Source organism: Ochotona princeps, chromosome 8 (genome assembly GCF_030435755.1).
Source record: "Ochotona princeps isolate mOchPri1 chromosome 8, mOchPri1.hap1, whole genome shotgun sequence".
In the NCBI taxonomy this organism is placed as follows: Eukaryota; Metazoa; Chordata; class Mammalia; order Lagomorpha; family Ochotonidae; genus Ochotona; species Ochotona princeps.
This window is the reverse complement of record NC_080839.1, coordinates 36,772,589-36,790,866: the sequence shown is the minus strand read 5'-3', so window position 1 is coordinate 36,790,866 and position 18,278 is coordinate 36,772,589. Positions and strand designations below refer to the sequence as shown.

Genomic DNA, 18,278 nt, shown 5'->3' with positions numbered 1-18,278 from the left:
GATGACATGCGTGATGCTTCCATTCTGTTTAGGTCATCTAAATGGCATTAGAAACAAACAAAAAAAATCACACTGTTTACTACTTGGTGAACAGAGTGTTGGGGCACAAAGATGTGAAGAGGGGTTTTGGAAGCTATAGTTTCAATACAGGCCAGAGATAGTGGTGGTTTATAATTAGGGTGTTAATAGCAGAACTCCAAAGAATGGTCTATTTTTGCATATATCTTGAAGGTAGGAGCTACTGGATTTTCTGATAGATTTGGGAAATAAAAAGAAGGAAGAATTGAGGATGATTCCAAGTGTTCAGCCTGAGCATTTAGAGGCATGGCATTGCCATTTACTGAGTTGGGGAATATTGAAGGCAAAGCAAGTTTGGGAGGGAAGTTCAAAAACTTAGGTTGCATATATGGAGTTTTGATCTTTAATTAGATTTCTAGATGGAAATGTTAAATAGGCAGTTTTGAGAACACAGGGAGAGAGGACATGTAAGAAAAAAAGAGTTCAAAGAAACTTCTTCCCTTAAAGTTATGGATATAAATCCAAAATTATGAGACACTGTAAAGGTATGGATTTAACAGTATAAAATGTAGAAAACCTCCCATACCTCGAAAGCTCACTTTTACTGCCTTCTGCCCAACTTAATATTTTACAGAAGTTTTGACATATAAATCTAAGAAACTCCAAGAAGCCACAGAAAACCCCTTAGGGGTCACCTTGGCCCAAGGGCCTCAAAAACAATAAGGAATTCATTTTTCCAATGACATAGCCATTACAGGTTTTACCTTAAATTTGCTTGACAGCAAATTATCAGTTAGTTCATTTAACTACGGATACATTAATACATTATAAAAGAAGTATAAAAAGCACACAGGAATATTGCTTTAACATTCTTATAAGTCTGTACTAGAGAAATACGGTAAGACGAAGGACAAAAATCACACCATACATGTCAGGTCGTATCATTAAATACGAGGAACAACAAAGGCCTTTACGTTCTGCTTCCTGAGCTTTCTGTTCTATGTAATCAATGCTTATACTGTTTTAACACTGTTTTATGCTCTATGTAACCAAAATTTACAGTGAATTGTTTTACTCCCTGTAAAACAAGTTTCTGGATTATTATCCCTTAATAAGCAAAAATTGGTTTTGTATTGTATTCTTGGCTAGACAAAAAATGTTGTATCTATATAGGTAGTATCAAAATAATTGCAAACATTTCAACTTTGCAAATTACACTTGAAAAAATCCATATGCAAAGGAGTCATTCAGCTGCTGCTCATTTTGCATAGTGCCAATAGCTGAATATTGACTACTCTGAACAAAACTGTGATTGTTTGGATTAGTGCTGTTGGATGGTCCAGATTCGTTTATCATGCTGTTATCTGTACAACTGAAGTCAGATCGCTCAAATGCCTCTGACTGTGAAACAAAAACAGAAGAACTAGATGTGGTTCCTGCTGACATACTGGAGGAAGACATCTGATGGAGCTCTCTCAGGTCTCTTGGGTCTAACAAGGAATTACACGGGGGATTTTCCAGGCTCATGCTCAGGAGTCTTGGGTTATCAGCTTCCCTCATACTGTCATTGCTGGTTGTCATCATATTCACAGAGCAGTCAGACAGTATGTTGGCATCCGTAATATACATGTTAGCTGATGACATGCGTGATGCTTCCATTCTGCTTAGGTCATCAGTATTGTTATAAATGCAAGCATCAGAAGTGTTTAAATCATTTCCAGTAGAGATATCCAGGAACGATGAGATACCTTGTGAATTAGAGGAAAGTGTCCCTGCTGGAAAACTAGCCAGTGGATCTGAATTGACTGAGCGTGAGGTGGAGTGGATCATTGAGGACCAGCTTGAAGAAGATGGAGGTACCATTGATGTAGCTGACGTATGGTGTGTAAATCCACTTGAAATGGACACAGTTGAAGAATAGTAGGATTCTGCTTGACTGGCAGCCCCCGTTTCTGTCCGAACTATACCATGAGGAAAGAAGTTTGATTCTGTGGAGAGAAAGTTGACAAATTAAAATTAGTAATATTATAAAAAGCATAATTTCTAACTGAAAGTTACATAAACACACTAATGAAGAAAAATTACAACTGGAAGAGAAGAGCTGGTAGACCCCAAACACAAACGAAGGACAGAACAGAAAGGCTTACTGGCTTGCCTGACTGATATACTGTGTATGCATATTGAAATATTGCACTATACTTCCCACCCATATGTGTAAGTACTGTCATGTTAATTTATAATGCTTTAAAAATAAAGTAGTTTAGGGAATGGTGTCATGTAGCAAGTAAGGTTGCAGCCAATGACACTACCAGCCTCCCATATGAGCATGGCTTGTTTCCACTTTTGATACAGCTCCTTCTAATGGTCTGGGAAAAGCAGTGGAAGACGGCTCAAGTGTCTGATACCCACTTGGGAGCCCTGGATAAAGATCCTGGCTTTAGACAGGACCAGCACTGGCTGTGAGGCCATCTGGACAGTGTTCTAGCAGATGGAAGATCTCTCACTCTTCCTCCCACTTTATAATACATAAGTCTTTAACAAATATAATTTCAAAACAAAGTAAGTTAAGTCAAAATACTATAGAATGTCTCTAAAAAGTTAAAAGGAAAGAAATCCTGTCAATGTAGAATTATCTATTGAGGGGAAAATATACTTCAAAAATGAAGGCAAAATAAAGACACTTTAGGCAACAAAGGGAAAAACTCAAAGGAAATTGAAGGAACATTTCAAATATGAATTATAGAAAGTATTAAAATTTTATATAAGTCCAAAATTTAATTCTATAATATGTACTTTACAACTATATGAAAAATGATTTTGGCAAGTTATTTTGGCATATGTAATTTTACTTCCGTCAAATATGAAAATCTAGCTTCCTAGATTCTACACATTCACTTTTGGAAAAGTCAAAGTTAAATGCTGAAGAATTTCAATTAAAAGGAATTCAAATGAACAAAATTATATCATGATATCCATTTTTAACAGCATTTGATGGGATGGAGTAAACATTCACCAAGGAAGACTGAAAAAATACACCTAATTTTATCAACATATGACCCTGAGGTATCACAAAATTCCCAATCTGTATTTATCATATAAATGTGACATACACTAAATTAGGAAAAGGAACTAACTAAAGAATGTAATGGAACAGATAGACATTTGGTGTAGTGGCTAAAAAAAACCAGAAGGGGCCTTGGCTTCAAATCAGCCCATTTTGGGGGTGAACCAGTGGAAGTAGATCTCTAAGTCTCTCCCTCTCTCATTGAAAAAAAGAGTTCTTTTAGGATGCTCACATCCGATAGCCTGAGTGCGCTTGGGTTTGAGTCACAGTTTCTGCTTCTGCTTGTGTGCACTCTGGGAAGTAGCACGTACTGGCCCAAGTAGGTGTGGCCTTACCAGCCACTGATAAGACCCAGATTGAATGCTTAGCTCCTGACTTTGGTCTGGCCCAGCCAAAGCAGTTTTAGGCATTTCGGGAATAAAAAAGTGGATATGAGATCTCTGTCTCTCTGCTCTTCTAAGTAAACTGAATAAATGAACTATTTTTTTTAAGATTTTAATTAATTTTTATTGGAAAGGTAGATTTACAGAGAAAGGAAAGACTGAGACTAATATCTTTCATCTACTGGTTCACTCTCCAAGTGGCCACAATGGCAGAGGCTGGGCTGATCCAAAGCCAGAAACCAGTAGCTTCTTTCTGGTCTCCCAAGTGAGTGCAGAGCCCCAAGGCTTTCGGCCATCTTCCACTGCTTTCCCAGGTCACAAGCAGAGTTGTGGAGCTGGATGGGAAGTAGAGCAGCCAGGACATGAACTGGCCCCCACATGGGATCTTGGTGCTTGATGAGGATTAGCCAATTGAGCCATGCACCAGGTCCAATGAAGTAATTTTTAAAAAAGAATATAATGGGGGAAAGACTACCAGTTGACCCTTGGTTATATTCTATATGCAAGAGGCTAGTAAATCCTTTGCTGTAAAGAAATTAGGTAGTATTTTTGAGCTCTGTGGGCTATACATACAATTCTGCAAAAGACTAGTTGGAGACAATAAATAATCAAATGACCACAGGTGACTAGCCATATCTAACCCTTTTCTTCCATGAAATACTATAATTAACAAACTACAATTTCTGAGACAGTAAATCATCAAAAAAAATCTTTTTCTAACAACTTTTAGATACTGAGTTTAATTCATCTAATAATAAAAATATAGAATAATTTACTGGAGAGGGAATATCAAAGAAATAGCTATTCATTCCTAAAAATGGAATTCTAACATTTTATATAAGATTATAGTCTTTTTGATGACAAGCAAGACTCTATAGAAGATAAAATACCTTTTTTGATGAATCTTGCTTCTGCAGGTCTTGATTTCTCATTTAAGTTAGCTGTCAATATAAAGTTTTCTCGTTACTAAGTATAATTTTACAAATAAATAATTTAAAATTTGAAATAAAAGAATAGTAAACATGAATCAACACAAAATATTCTTACCACAATACTTATCACAATCCTGCCACAGTTTCTGGAAAAGTAAAGTTGTTCTTTGTTTCTTTGACTTATTGCCATAAGTATCTAATTAAAAAAGAAATCAGAAAAGTAGGTGAATCAACATTTGATTACTTTTCCTTTCCATTAAGTAATAAGCAATGATTTATTTAGATGCTTTAAATAAATGAACATAATATGGGCTTACCAAATACAATATTCTAAAGAATGTCCCAAATGAATGTCACAAATCAATAGGAAAAAATATTTTTCTTCATAAAAAATGGATTAAAATATTTATCTTGTTTGCTTATAACACCTATAAGTAAATAGTGTCAACTAATATAGTAAGTTCTGATAAGAACCAAATCAGAGACTAGACAGAGTGGCAAGTTTCCCATCTATAAAAAAGATGAACAAGAGATAAAAGCAGAACCTCATGAGCAAAATGGAAATTCTACTAAGCAACTCAGAGATTTTGAAATAATTCCAGATTAATCAAAGCTCCTTCCTAAGAAAGAAATACAGAGCATATAAAGGGGAAAAAAAAAAAAAAGCAGGTGTTTGGCATGACACTTAAGTTGCCTCTTGGAATGTGTGTATCCTTTATGGGCACACCTGGTTCAAGTTCCAGCTACTCTACCTCCAATCCAACACCTGCAAGCACAGACCCTGGGAGGCAGCAAGTGACGACTCAAGTAGATGGGTCCCCACCCTTCATGTGGGACAAAAGGTCTGAGTTCAGGCTCTCCCATCAACCAAGCCCAGCCTTGGGTGTCACATTTGAGAAGTGAATCAGCAGATGCAAGATCTGTCTTTCTACCTTTTGAATTAATTGAATATTATTTTTTTAAAAGAAAACTTCCAGGAAACACAGCATGAATTAGGAACATGAAGGGATTTCAAATACTTCATGGAAAGGGGCAGGGGTTTAGCCTTACAGTTAAGAGGCTCGCATCCCATATAGAGTGCCTTGAATTCAATTTGTTCCCTGGCTCTAGTTCTTGAATCCTATTTCCTAATATAGACCCGCCAGTGGTGGCTTAAATAATTGAGTCCCTGCCCATGTGGAAGACTGAGATTAAGTTCCTAGTTTGGCTTAGGTCCCAGTCCTGTGGGAGCCTTTGTGAACATTTAAAGAGTGAACCAGCAGTCGGGAGCTTTCTCACTAACATTTAAAAAGCTACACCCTACATGGGCACTTCTGATCCAGCCCCTTGTGATGCACCTGGGAAAGTAGCAGAAGATGGCCAAAGTACTTGGGTTCCTGAAGCCATGCGGGAGATCCAGAAGAATCTCCTGGCTCCTGTTTCAGACTGGCCCAGCTCTGGCCTTTGCAGCCATTTAGGGAATTATGGAATGAATGAAAGACCTCTTTCCTCTCTGTCTCACCTTCTATATATATGATTCTGCCTTTCAAATAAGTAAATAAATCTTTAAATTAAAAACAAAGTTCATGGAAAGTAGAACTAAAACTATTTCAGCACAAAACACTTTGAAACTCCTGTATTTTGAGGTGGCAGTTCCTCGACCCTGGGTACTTGGACATGTGGAAAGTTATGAGTGGTTTCCCCCTTTGTCTCTTCCCTTCCCCCAGAAACAACAAGTAGAAATAGCAAATTTGGAAGCAATGAGTACACCCATTTTTCCCTAAACCTTGATCCTTCCTACCCTGATTCACCATGTAATCATCGTAAAAATTAAAACTTATAAAAAAAAAGAAACTCATGTATTTAAGGAATTTTCAAAAAGCTCATAGAAAAATGTATATTATGAAAAACTGTGTATAGATCAAAATATTCATCTTTGATTTCTATTTTTCCACAAATCATTTGATATACACTTGTACATATAATACTGAAGCATATGAAAGTGTTTCAGCAGTACCAACTTTAAGAAACATTTCAATCATTACTACCAAAATGTCATACCTTTTTCATCTGGCAGATATCTAAAATCCATAGATTCACTCACTTCCTGGTCAGAGGGTCTCCGTAGCTGCATTTTTACTGTTACTGGTTCTGTGATAGCTTTGCAATACGGTGGAGTTTTGAAAACAATGGCTACCTGACGGTGCACATCAGCTTGTGAAAAGATGCCTTTTGCTTCCCAATCATTCAACACAAACCGAACTTCTATGTCATCTAGTAAGAAACCAAAGCAACAATGAGAAAATAAAGTAAAATCCACTTATTAATCTAAAAACCTTCTGAATTCAACGAAGCAAAAATTAAATACCTTTTTGAACTTTGTCGCAAAGTAGAAATATTTCATCTCCTCCTTTGACACTTCCACAGTTCTTGTTTACACGACAAATCCTTAACTCTGCAGTATTTGGAGCACCTACATGTAAAGAATTTTTTAAAAATAGAGTTTGCTACCTTGGTAACATATTCCTTTTTGAAGGGGAGGATTTGAGAAACCCATTTACAGAATAAATGCTTTAGCGTACAGATAAAGATGCTGAACACACTAGCCATCCACATCAGTCCTTTCTTTTCTGTGTTAACATGGCTTAGAGCTTTGTGATGTGATTTCTAGGAAAAGACACACACTCCCCTGCTGCTAAATTCTGACTCCTCTCATCTCCTACACACTGTTACCAGATTAACCTTAAATCATGACTATTTGCTTAACACAATGCAATTTTCATACTTTCTATTATCTGGCCAATATGATTATAATAATTGTCCTGGCATTCAATGTTCTTCTGCCTTTATAGTCTTATGTCCACTATTTTGTTACACACAAAACTGATGAAGTCATACACAATGGCTTTATGTACACAAAATATTTTGTACAGCAATGTCATATTCTTTAATATAGTAATAAATTTTTCTACCTTTTAATTTGGCATTTCCAAATCTCTACTTCTAGAAATATATTCTAGAAAAAGATTTCCATAAGATAAGCACATAACAAGAATACTGATTACATACAGTTTTTAGGCCAAAAAGGAAAGAATTGAGAAGGAAACAGATATGCAATAAGGTAACAATTTAATAAAATTATGATATACCCATGTAATGAAATATGCAGTTACAAAAATACAAAGGTGACTAAAAAGTGGTTCAAGATGTTATTGAGGAACAAGTTTTAAAAAACATTAATGATGATTTTTCAAAGTTGCCAAAATTGTATTGTATGGACGCTGCTGCTGCTGCTGCTGCTAATGAACTGTATACAAAATGGCAAAGTACACACCTGAAGACAGTGATTATCTTCGCAGAACATATTACAGCAAATTTACTGTTACATGTTTTTGCAATGTTCAGATTTTTACCACAAGAAGCATTTTTTTTTCAAATGACCAAAATACTTTTAAAAACTTCAACTGCTTAAAAAAAATAAGCTAACACTATATAGGCAAGAAAATAATGCACTTACGGTTATCATAAATTGGGTTAGACACAACAGGAGGAAGTGCAGTTGTCAAGTTACCATGTTCGTCAGGGAGGAAAACTTGGAAGCACAGTCTCACCACATTGAGGTCACAGTCTTCAATATCAAGCAACTGTTGTTCAGGGACTGAATAATACATTTCTTTTTAAGAATATGTAACAATCACAGAGAACTTAAATTCTATCATGTCCTCCATCCTGCCTACTATATCCAGTAACCTTGACTAGCATCCAAATCTGCAGCCTAGCAAAAATAGAATGATACACAATCTTAATACAGTTATTTTCTAAGAGTATCTGATAAATTATAGCCATGTTCAGTCAGTAACTATTCCAGTTATCCAGGATTCAGAGAAAAATCCAAAATTGGGCTCAGTACAAGCCTCGAATATTTTCAGACCTTTGTATGTATGTTCCTTGGTGAAGTTGAAATTTCCTCTTTTTGTACTATACTTTCCTGGTATGTTATCTTTATAGCCTTCTAATTTGCATATAGGCAGGCTGTCTTCTTTGTAGTCTTTAAGGTTTTTTTATTTTTTAAGATTTATTTTTATTGGAAAGGCAGATTTACAGAGAGAAGCAGAAACACAGATAAAGACCTGCGTCTGCTGGTTCACTCCCCAAATGCCTGCAACAGCTAGAGCTGAGCAAACCCACAGCCAGGAGTGAAAAGCCAGGAGCTGCTTCCAGGTCTCCACGTGGGTGCAGGGTCCCAAGGCTTTGGCCCATCCTCCGCTGCTTTCCCAGGCCTCAAGTAGGGAGTTGGATGGGAAGTGGAGCAACTGGGATTCAAACTGGTGTCTACATGGGAATGCAGATTCAGATTTGTGCCCACATGGGATGCTGGCACCACAAGATGGAGGATTAACCAATTGTGCCATCATGTCAGCCCCTTAATTTTCTTAATCTATGGAAATATATAGCTTTCACTGCATTAAAATTGCTCTGAAATCTGTACAACACGGTTAAAAAAACACTAATTGGGAGCCAGTGCAATGTCTCAACTGGCTAATATTCTGCCTGCAAGTGTAGGGATCCAATATGGGCACTGGTTCATATTTCAGCTGCTCCACTTCCCATCACACTCCCTGCTTATGGCCCAGGAAAGCAGTAGGGGATGGCCCAAAGTCTAGGGACCGTGCACCCATGTGGGAGTCCTGGAAGAGGCTCCTGGCTCCTGGCTTCAGATCAACTCAGCTCCAGCCATTGTGGCTAGTTGGGAATGAATCAGCAAACAGGAGATCTTTCTTTCTGTCTCTCCTTCTCTCTGTAAATCTGCCTTTCCTTAAAAAAAAAAAACTTTAATCACTGCATGTTGTAGTTCCTAGTATAATATAAATATAAAGCTAATATTATACATGATTTTAGCATTTTACAGTAAAAAATTTTAATATTTGCAATAAAAATCCTTTATAAAGGCTACCTATCACTCTTTGCTGAGTGGACACTTAAAATTTGCTATTCGAGACCTTAAATTCCTCACCAAATTTAGACTTCGCATGAATTATACAATATGAAACATACTTGACATTAAGTCTCAAATTTGATACTATTAGACTATATTAATTAACTATTTGGAAAAGACAGTTCCAAGAAAGGTAATGAATGTCCTTAACACATATTAGATGATACATGGTATAAAACAGTTTCCATACCAAGTAATAATAAGATCAAGTCACATGGTGTTTGATCTTTACAGAACAGACCATCACTATGAGAAAGCTATCACCCATAGATCAGAATTTGTAGCTCCTATTCTGCTAAACATTTCTATTTTCATTATTTCTATATGCCATAATTTTAACAGGTTCTTAGTGTTTTAAGTTTTTTCAAGGGAAGTTAGAATTTATTTGCTTTAACATTAGCAGTGTACATTTCAGGTCTTATTTCAATATTCTAGGAAAACAAAACACATCATACATACTTTGTATTGCAAAAACGATATCAGAATAGACAACAGGGTCAATTTAAAACAACCTATTTAAATTTGTAACCTTGCTGATTCCTGGTCTCTTGTAATATTTTTTTCCTTTAACAGTTTCCATTGTCAAAAGTAAAGTTTATCTCAGAATTCTAAGAAATGGCATTTCAGAAGAGTATTACTAAAAACATTAATGACCCAACAGATGGCACAAACTTCATGATACAATCAGGCGCATATAACTTTGGATTTAAGAGAATTGAGAAGGTTTTTCAGGATATTTCAGATAAAGAAAACAGCCTGAATATTTTTGGCAGGCAGGGATATACAAGGCATGATTACTGATTCTTATGTTCATGTATTTTATTTTATTTTTGAGAGACAGATTTCTTCTATCTGCTTGTTCACTCCCCAAATGCCCCCAACAGTCAGAGCCAGGCCAGGCCAAAGCTAGAAATCAGGAACTCCATTTAAATTATCTCCTGTTTGTGGCAGAAACGCAAGTACTCGGACCAGCATTCACTACCTTCCAGGTGCATTAGCAGGAAGCTGTTCCAGTATAGGATGTGTGACTTCCAAGTGTCAGCATAACCACTCCACAATGCTTGCCTCCATTTATTCTCCCAACAAATGTTAATTACACCTCTACCTTGTACCAGGCAATGGATTATATGGAAGAAATACACAGAAAACAATCAGGGGGCTGGCACTGTAGTACAGTGAGTTTAGCCATGGCCTGTAATATCTGCATGCCATATCAGAGTGCTAGTTCAAGTCCTGACTGAGCTGCTTCTAATCCAGGTCCCTGATAATGTGCCTGAGAAAGTAACAGAATTAGGCCAAGTGTTTGGGCCCTGCTACCCATGTAAGAGACTGGGATATAGTCCTAGTGTCGGCCTGGGCCAATCACAGCTGTTGCAGCCATTTAGGGAATGAACCATGGATGAAAGCTCTCTCTCCTTTTCTGTAATTCTGCTTGTCAAATAAACAAATAAAACCTTTTACAAAACGCAAAACCCCAGACCTCAAGCCAAGGTTGTCTAGGATTTACATTTTTAACAGGTGTTAGATTCCTTTGTGGGAAGCATTGCTAAAGCTGATCTGCAGTCACTTAAGGCTGTTCAGCAGAATGTTCTGAATGACTAATGTTACAAGGATCTTTTGGATGTCTGAAAGGAAATTAAAGATAAAGGCAGAAACACAGGTTTTGAGACTGTCAACAATATTCCAGGTTAAACACGACAAAAGCTTACATTTCTGCAGCAGTAGTGGGACGTAAGAGGACAGGACTGAGAAGGGTCAGGATGGGTGAAGAAAATGGTTTTCCAGAATAGTTTCAAGTTTTTGAAGAGAAGGCAGGAAAGACATGCTGGAGCTCTATGTGGATGACTGCGAATATGGGTCCATTAAGCTCCAAAACTTTATATTGGTTCTTGGCATTTTGGCTAAGATCAAGCGTAGCTCCAAAACTTTATAAAACATTCCTGTAAGTTTTTTGATGACAGGACTATGTTAACAAACTGTTCTAAGATTCTTCTAATGGGGAAAAACTATTGATACTCAAATTTTGAGATGATAAGTTCTTGAGCCAAGGAAATAGCAAAAGAGCTAGAAGGAATGGATGTTAAAAGAAATGACAACAAAATCTGAACCACAGAAAACCTAAATACTACAGAGATCAACTTGTAGAAGTTTCTTCCTAAATCTCTATTCACTTATGTGGGAAAGAATATTTACTAAGATCATCAATCTTGGAGCTAGGTGACATATGTTTCAAAAAATCCTGGCTGCATAACTCAAAAGCTAAATGACTTGTAGCAAACTACTATTTTTAAACTCCATTTTCTTATAAAATGGAAATAATATATTCTGTTACCTCACAGATCATTATAAGCATTAAAAGTAAACTATACAATTGTTACCTGCTAAGAATTACTTTAAATTCTGTGTCTATTAATAATAATATGCCTGATTCTAACAAACTTTGATAGCCACCATCTTCCTTTTTAATGCCTTTACCACAAGAGTCAGGAAACTTAGGTTTGAATTCCAGCTCCACTACTTATATTTGCTGCATAACATGGGACAGTCACATAACCAAAGCTTAAGCTTTCTCTTCTACAAAGTGGTGTTATTTTGTTGATTGAATAAAATGGTGTACGTAAAGTACTTAACACTGACTCCCTGAAACACAAAGTTTTTAATCTATGAAATGATTATGTACAATCTTTCTACATTACTTACTGCATCTATAATTAGATGATCTCTTTAAGAACTCAACAACAGTTTTAAAAAACACTTTTTCTTTGAGTGAGACATAGAGACACAGAAAGCTTCCATCCGCTGCCCTTTTCCCAAAAGGCCTGCAATGGCCAGAAGCCCAGTTGGGGTCACCCATGTGGGTGGCAGGAACCACCACTGCCATCTCCTAGGATCTGTGGAGTCAGCAGGCAGAGCCAGGGTCACGGATCTGGGTCATGGATATCTTAATGACCAGGTTAAATGCCTACTCCCAATGAGTGAAAATCTAAGTGAATATACTCTTCTGACAAAGAAATGTCCACTGAAAATTTAACCTAAGGAAATAATCACAAAAGAACTCAAGGTGTATATTTGAGGGAGCTTTAAAAAAAAGATTTATTTTATTTTTATTACAAAGTCAGACATACAGAGAGGAAGATCCTCCGACTGATGATTCACTCCCCAAGTGACCACAATGGCCAATGGTTCACCGATCCGAAGTCAGGAACCAGGAACCTCCTCCAGGTCTCCCACACAGATGCAGGGTCCTAAGGCTTTGGGCTGTCCTCGACTGCTTTCCCAGGCCACAAGCAGGGAGCTGGATGGAAGTGGGGCCACTGGGATTAGAACCAGCGCCCATATGGGACCCCGGTGTGTTCAAGGCAAGGACTTTAGCTGCTAGGCCACCGTGCCGGGCCCTGAGGGAGCTTTTTAATTAAAATTAAAATAATGAAATGTTCATTAAGATGCTAAACAAATTATACTCTACCCAATAAATAACATTTGTTTAATGTTATTTCTTTAATAAGGTAGATTTTTAAGCAGTGACATGGGAAAATATTTAAGATATATTCTTGAGGGGAAAAACCCAAACAGCGAAATAGGAAGTATAGCATGATTCTTTCTAAATTAAAAATTATGTCTGTACATGACTATCTGCTGTACAAAACAGAACCTAGAAAATATATATCAGACTTCACAGTTGTCTCCTCTAACAAGCAAGACTGAAGGGGAAGAAAGAGACTTGAGCTTTTAGCCTTTATGCTAAGTAATATGAAAAGTAAAGCTCTAGAGAAAAGGAATAGAGATCTTAGAGTTCATTAAAACTGAACTTTCAGGCCCGGCACAATGGCCTAGTGGCTAAAAGTCCTTGCCTTGAATGCGCTGGGATCCCATATGGGTGCCGGTTCTAATCCCAGCAACTCCACTTCCCATCCAGCACCCTGCCTGTGGCCTGGGAAAGCAGTCAAGGATAGCCCAAGGCTTTGGGACCCTGCACCCACGTGGAGGACCTGGAAGAGGTTCCTGGTTCCCAGCTTCGGACTGGCACAACACCAGCCGTTGCACTCACTTGGGTTGTGAGTCATCGGACAGAAGATCTTCCTCTCTGTCTCTCCTCCTCTCTGTATATCTGACTTTGTAATAAAATAAATAAATCTTTGAAAAAAAACTGTACTTATGTATGAGCATATTCCCTATATTATTATATTCTTTAATATATGGGGGAAATAATACAAGGATGTTTTAAATATAAGAAATTCTATTCTTTGAAAATTTTATTCTTTTCCTGACATGCATATTTACGGAGCTAAGACTTCAGAATAAACTAGTTTATCATTTATCCATCCAAACCTCAAGGTGTATTAACAAGTATCAAGTATCATACCAGAAAATGTTATAAGTAAAAATGCCATCCCCAATAAAATCCACTAGACAGTATATATCTATTAATATACCTAAACACACTATGAAATATTTTATGTGGCTTCTACTATCTCTGTACTACTTTTCCTACTGTGGAATTAATAAATTCTGCTTTGGGGCCTGGCAGGGTAGCCTAGTGGTTAAAGTCCTTGCCTTGCATGTGCCAGAATCCCATATGGGCACCAGTTTGTGTTCCAGTTGATCCACTTCCCTTCTAGCTCTCTGTTTTATGGCCTGGGAAAGTAGGAGAGGATGACCCAAAGTTTTGGGACTCTACGCCTGCTTGGGAGACCGAGAAGAGGTTCTTGGCTCCTGGCTTTGGATCAGCTCAGCTCAGGTCATTGTGGCCACTTGGGGAGTGAACCAGTGGGAGGAAGGTCTTTCTCTCTATAAATCTGATTTTCCCATTAAAAAAAAAAAAATCTTTAAAAAAAAAGTTCTGCTGTTGATTATATCCTTGAGTTAAATATACTCTGATATAATCCAATTATCCACTCAGCAATCAGAAAGGAAAAGTATGTATTGTCTGCTGAAAATGGCATAAGGAAGACCACATTCAACTCAAGTTAGAACATTTTGAGAAAGTTTCTTATTTTAAAAAAATGACTCTTCACTGACACAATAAAGGTTTCTCAGCATGATATATGTCTTTTTCAACAACTGTGAAATAATTTAAATATAATTCATTCTTCATGTCCAGGTATAAATGGCAAAGTATGAAAGTAAATACAGGGCCTGGCACAGTGGCCTAGTGGCTAACATCCTTGCCTTGAATGCACTGGGATCCCATACGGGCACCAATTCTAATCCTGGTGGTCCCGCTTCCCATCCAGCTCCCTGCTTGTGGCCTGGGAAAGCAGTCGAAGATGGCCCAAAGCTTTGGGACCCTGCACCTGTTTGGGAGACCCAGAGGAGGTTCCTGGCTCCTGGTTTCGGATCGGCGAAGCTGGGGCCATTGTGGTCACTTGGTGAGTGAACCATCAGATAGAAGATCTTCCTCTCTGTCTCTCCTCCTCTATATATATCTGAGTTTGCAAAAAAAAATCTTTTTTTAAAAAAAAGCAAGTACAGAACTTAAGATAAATGTTTAAACACAGGCTCAAAACAAATAGGAATTATCAGTAATCAATAATCAAATAAAAGAAACTTATAATAATCATACTTACCATTGAAGGGATTGATTCCTGCACTTATTCTTGAAATAACAGCTTCTTTTACTTCTTTTTTCTTTACACAACGAATGCCCAAATTTTGAAAACTACAAAGAAAACATGAAATTTTCAAAAGTACATTATAGTTAAATGGGAATGCTACAGAAATCAATTATGTGTCTAACACTGCAAAGTCATTATGTGGCCAAAGGAGATACTAAAGCGTGTATAATAAAAAAGTAGGGTGGCACACCTAGAGCACTGGTCGAAGCTCCTGCCTGTCAACTTCTTCCTAGCCAAGCCCTGGCTGTTAGGGCCAACTGAGGAGTGAACCAGTGGATGGAAGATCTCTCTCTAACCTTTCAAATAAATTTTAAAATCTTAAAAAAAAAAAATGTATTAGCAGTCAGTGCTGCGGTGTTAGATCACCACTTGTAACTTTGGCATCATGTGTCTTGAGTGCCAGTTAGAGCCCTAGATGCTCATTTCTGAACCAGCTTCCTACCACTAAGGCTGGAAAGCAGCACAAGATGGCCCAGGTACTTGATCTCCCACTACCCTGTGGGAAGCAAGGATGGTGTTTCTGGCACCTAGCTTTAGCCTGGCCCAGCCCCAGGCCCTGTGCCTGTCTGGGCAGTGAACCAGCAGATAAAAGAGCTTGCTCGCTTATGTTTTTCTCTTTTTCTCCCTCCCTTTCTGTAGTTCTTTCAAATAAATAAATCTAAAAAACTGAAAGTGGAGTGGTTTCTAAGAGAATTACTGAAAACAAAATAATAGTTACAATACTGTATCATTTTTACATACATTATTTTATGATTACATTTTATATGCCTCTGTGAACTATATCAAAATAGACATTAAAAGGAAAGCAAAATCTTTAGATCTGGATCATGTACATACACTGAAGCTCAACAGCAATGTTTTTGCTGTCTAGCCCAAGATTTGATTTTTAAGATATGACTTCACTGCGCGTAGCAACAGAAAATTCTGTTTTCTGTTAAATGAAACTAAATATTTATTTACCATTAAAAATTTTTTTCGAAATTCTGAGGGTTGGCACTATACCGTGCCAGCTGCTCTGCATTTGATCCGGCTCCCTGCTCATGTTCCTAGGAAAGCGATGAAAGCTGGCCCAGGTGCTTTGGCTCCTGTCATCCACAAAGACCTGGATGAAGTTCCAGACTCCTGGTTTCAGTTTACCCCAACTCAGGCCATTATCAACATTTAGGGAATGAATCAGTAAAAGAAGAGTTCTCTGTTCCTCCTTCTCCCTAACTTTGCCTGCCAAACAAAATAAATCTTGAATACAAAAAATGAAAACGCCAAGTTTTTAAAATCAGAGGTTTAACACTAACAATAATATTTAACAAAAATTTCAAAATGTCACTTATGGAAAACTTCTCAATAGCTACAAATATTACTAATTTGCATGTGTGTAGTACAGATGATGGTGGGGGGAACTCCCCCACCACCACGAGTCATACTTGTTCCCACATGGAAAAACCATGACATCATTAAAGTTGGGTGGGTATGAATAAGGAAGCAAAACTTAATTATAATAGCATTACTGCTTGTTCAAACCACACAGAGCACTGCAACTGACAAATGACTTCTTATTCCCTCTTCACTCATGCCATCTTACGGTCATGCTTCTCACAGCCACAACTGTGATTTTAGTATCATCTAAAGCATCTTTCACACCTCCTTCCTTTACCGTCAATAAATTAAAAATTAATACTGAATTTCCAAATTCTTTCTTAAAATCTTATAACTATAATCCTCTTTCTCAATAGTATTCCACCTTAAAATATTCTTAGTTTGATTAACTGGAGAAAACACTTCAAATAATTTTTTATTCTCACACAGTTGTTAGATACTATTTGAATTTTTCATCTAAATAATGTTTGACAGATAATCAGAGTATTAGAAATAGTGAGTAGTTCTGAAATTCTAACATGGGGATCCAAAAGTTAAACTAATTATCTGAATCAATTACTAACTAATTCATAACCATTCAACAAGATTCAAGGTTTCTATTTTGTACCAAAACTCCAGCAAGTAATTGGGACATACAGTCCTTCCTTCACGAGGAGACCTGATAGCGGAATTGGGGAATTCCTCTGTTGGGACGCAGCCCCTGCAGGTGAGCAAGAATCAAGATGGGGAGCACCCCAGGATCAGTCCAGGTTACAGCACCTGCCAGCATTCATGGGGGTCCAGTATGGGAGCAGGCCAGGCTGGGCCAGTTAATAACATCCACTGGCAGATGTGAGATCCAGGATGGGGTGCAGGACAGGCTGTGTTGGGCCACAACATAAGCCAGTTCACATTAGGGCCAAGAGTAGGAGCAGTCTAGGCTGAACCAGGCTACAGCACCTACCAGCATGAGCTGGAACTGGGAGCAGGCTGGGCCAGACCAGGTTACAACACACGCTGGCAAATGCAGAGGTGAGGTGGGCCATGTCAGACTGAGCCACAGCACCCACTAGCACATGTGAGATCCAGAGTTGGGGCAGGGGATGTCGAGTCAGAAAGTGGGGCAGGGAAGACTGCCCTGCTGGGCTACTGCTCCCACTGGTGAGCCTGAGTACTGGGACTCAGGGCAGACCAGGCTAGGCAGGGCTACAACACCTGTTGGCCTGCATGTGAACTGGATTAGAGGGAGAGCCAGGCTGAGTTAAGCAACTATATCCACTGGTGCATGCATGAGCCAGAGTAAGTGCATGCTGGTTGGGCTTCTGGTCAGGCTTTGCCACAGCATCAGCTGGAAAATGCTGAGACTGAGGGCAAGTCCTGTTGAACTATGCTGCAGAACCACCTGGAAAGTGCAAGATCCGGGGCTGGGAGTGGGCCCAGTAGGGAAACTGTGAAGACCTCTCTGATGGGCTACAGCTTCCACTGGTGAGCATGAGAACCAGGACTGGCAGTGGACCTGGCTGGACAGGTGGTAACACCCGCCAGCCTAAGCATGGGCTGGACAGTGGGGCTGGTTGGGCTAAGCTAGGATGCAGCACCCATTTATGTGTACAAAAACCAAATGGGATGAGGGGCAGAGCAGACTAGTTTGCTGCACATACTGGCATGCACAGGAACCAGGGACTGGGGCAGGCTTGGTGGGAGCTATAGGCTGTCGCTCTGACTGGGCTGCAATTCCTGCTGGTGTACATGAAGGCCGAATGTGTGGTGGGCAGGACTGGGCTGGGCCACAGTATCCATTAGTTTGTGTAAGAGATGGGGCTAGAGACAAAACTGATCCAGCAACTGCAATCACCCGTGTGTGTAGGCTGATGTGGGTGACAGACTGGGACAGACTCCGTACTGGCTAGCACATACAAGTCAGGTCTGGGGTCTCTT

The 18,278-nt window shown here is 38.5% G+C and overlaps 1 protein-coding gene across 1 annotated transcript in view; it reads right to left on the bottom strand.

Moving 5' to 3' along the window:
* Positions 1–804: 804 nt before the first annotated feature.
* REL (REL proto-oncogene, NF-kB subunit) overlaps positions 805–18,278 on the bottom strand; it is a 30,967-nt gene continuing 13,493 nt past the window's right edge. Inside the window, exons 4-10 of the mRNA XM_004580290.2 lie at positions 14,940–15,031; positions 7,894–8,034; positions 6,745–6,849; positions 6,438–6,650; positions 4,513–4,593; positions 4,356–4,406; positions 805–2,006 (exon numbers count right to left, since the gene is read on the bottom strand). Coding sequence (XP_004580347.2) covers positions 1,231–2,006; positions 4,356–4,406; positions 4,513–4,593; positions 6,438–6,650; positions 6,745–6,849; positions 7,894–8,034; positions 14,940–15,031 — 1,459 coding nt within the window. The 3' untranslated portion in view covers positions 805–1,230. The remainder of the gene's footprint in view (positions 2,007–4,355; positions 4,407–4,512; positions 4,594–6,437; positions 6,651–6,744; positions 6,850–7,893; positions 8,035–14,939; positions 15,032–18,278) is intronic.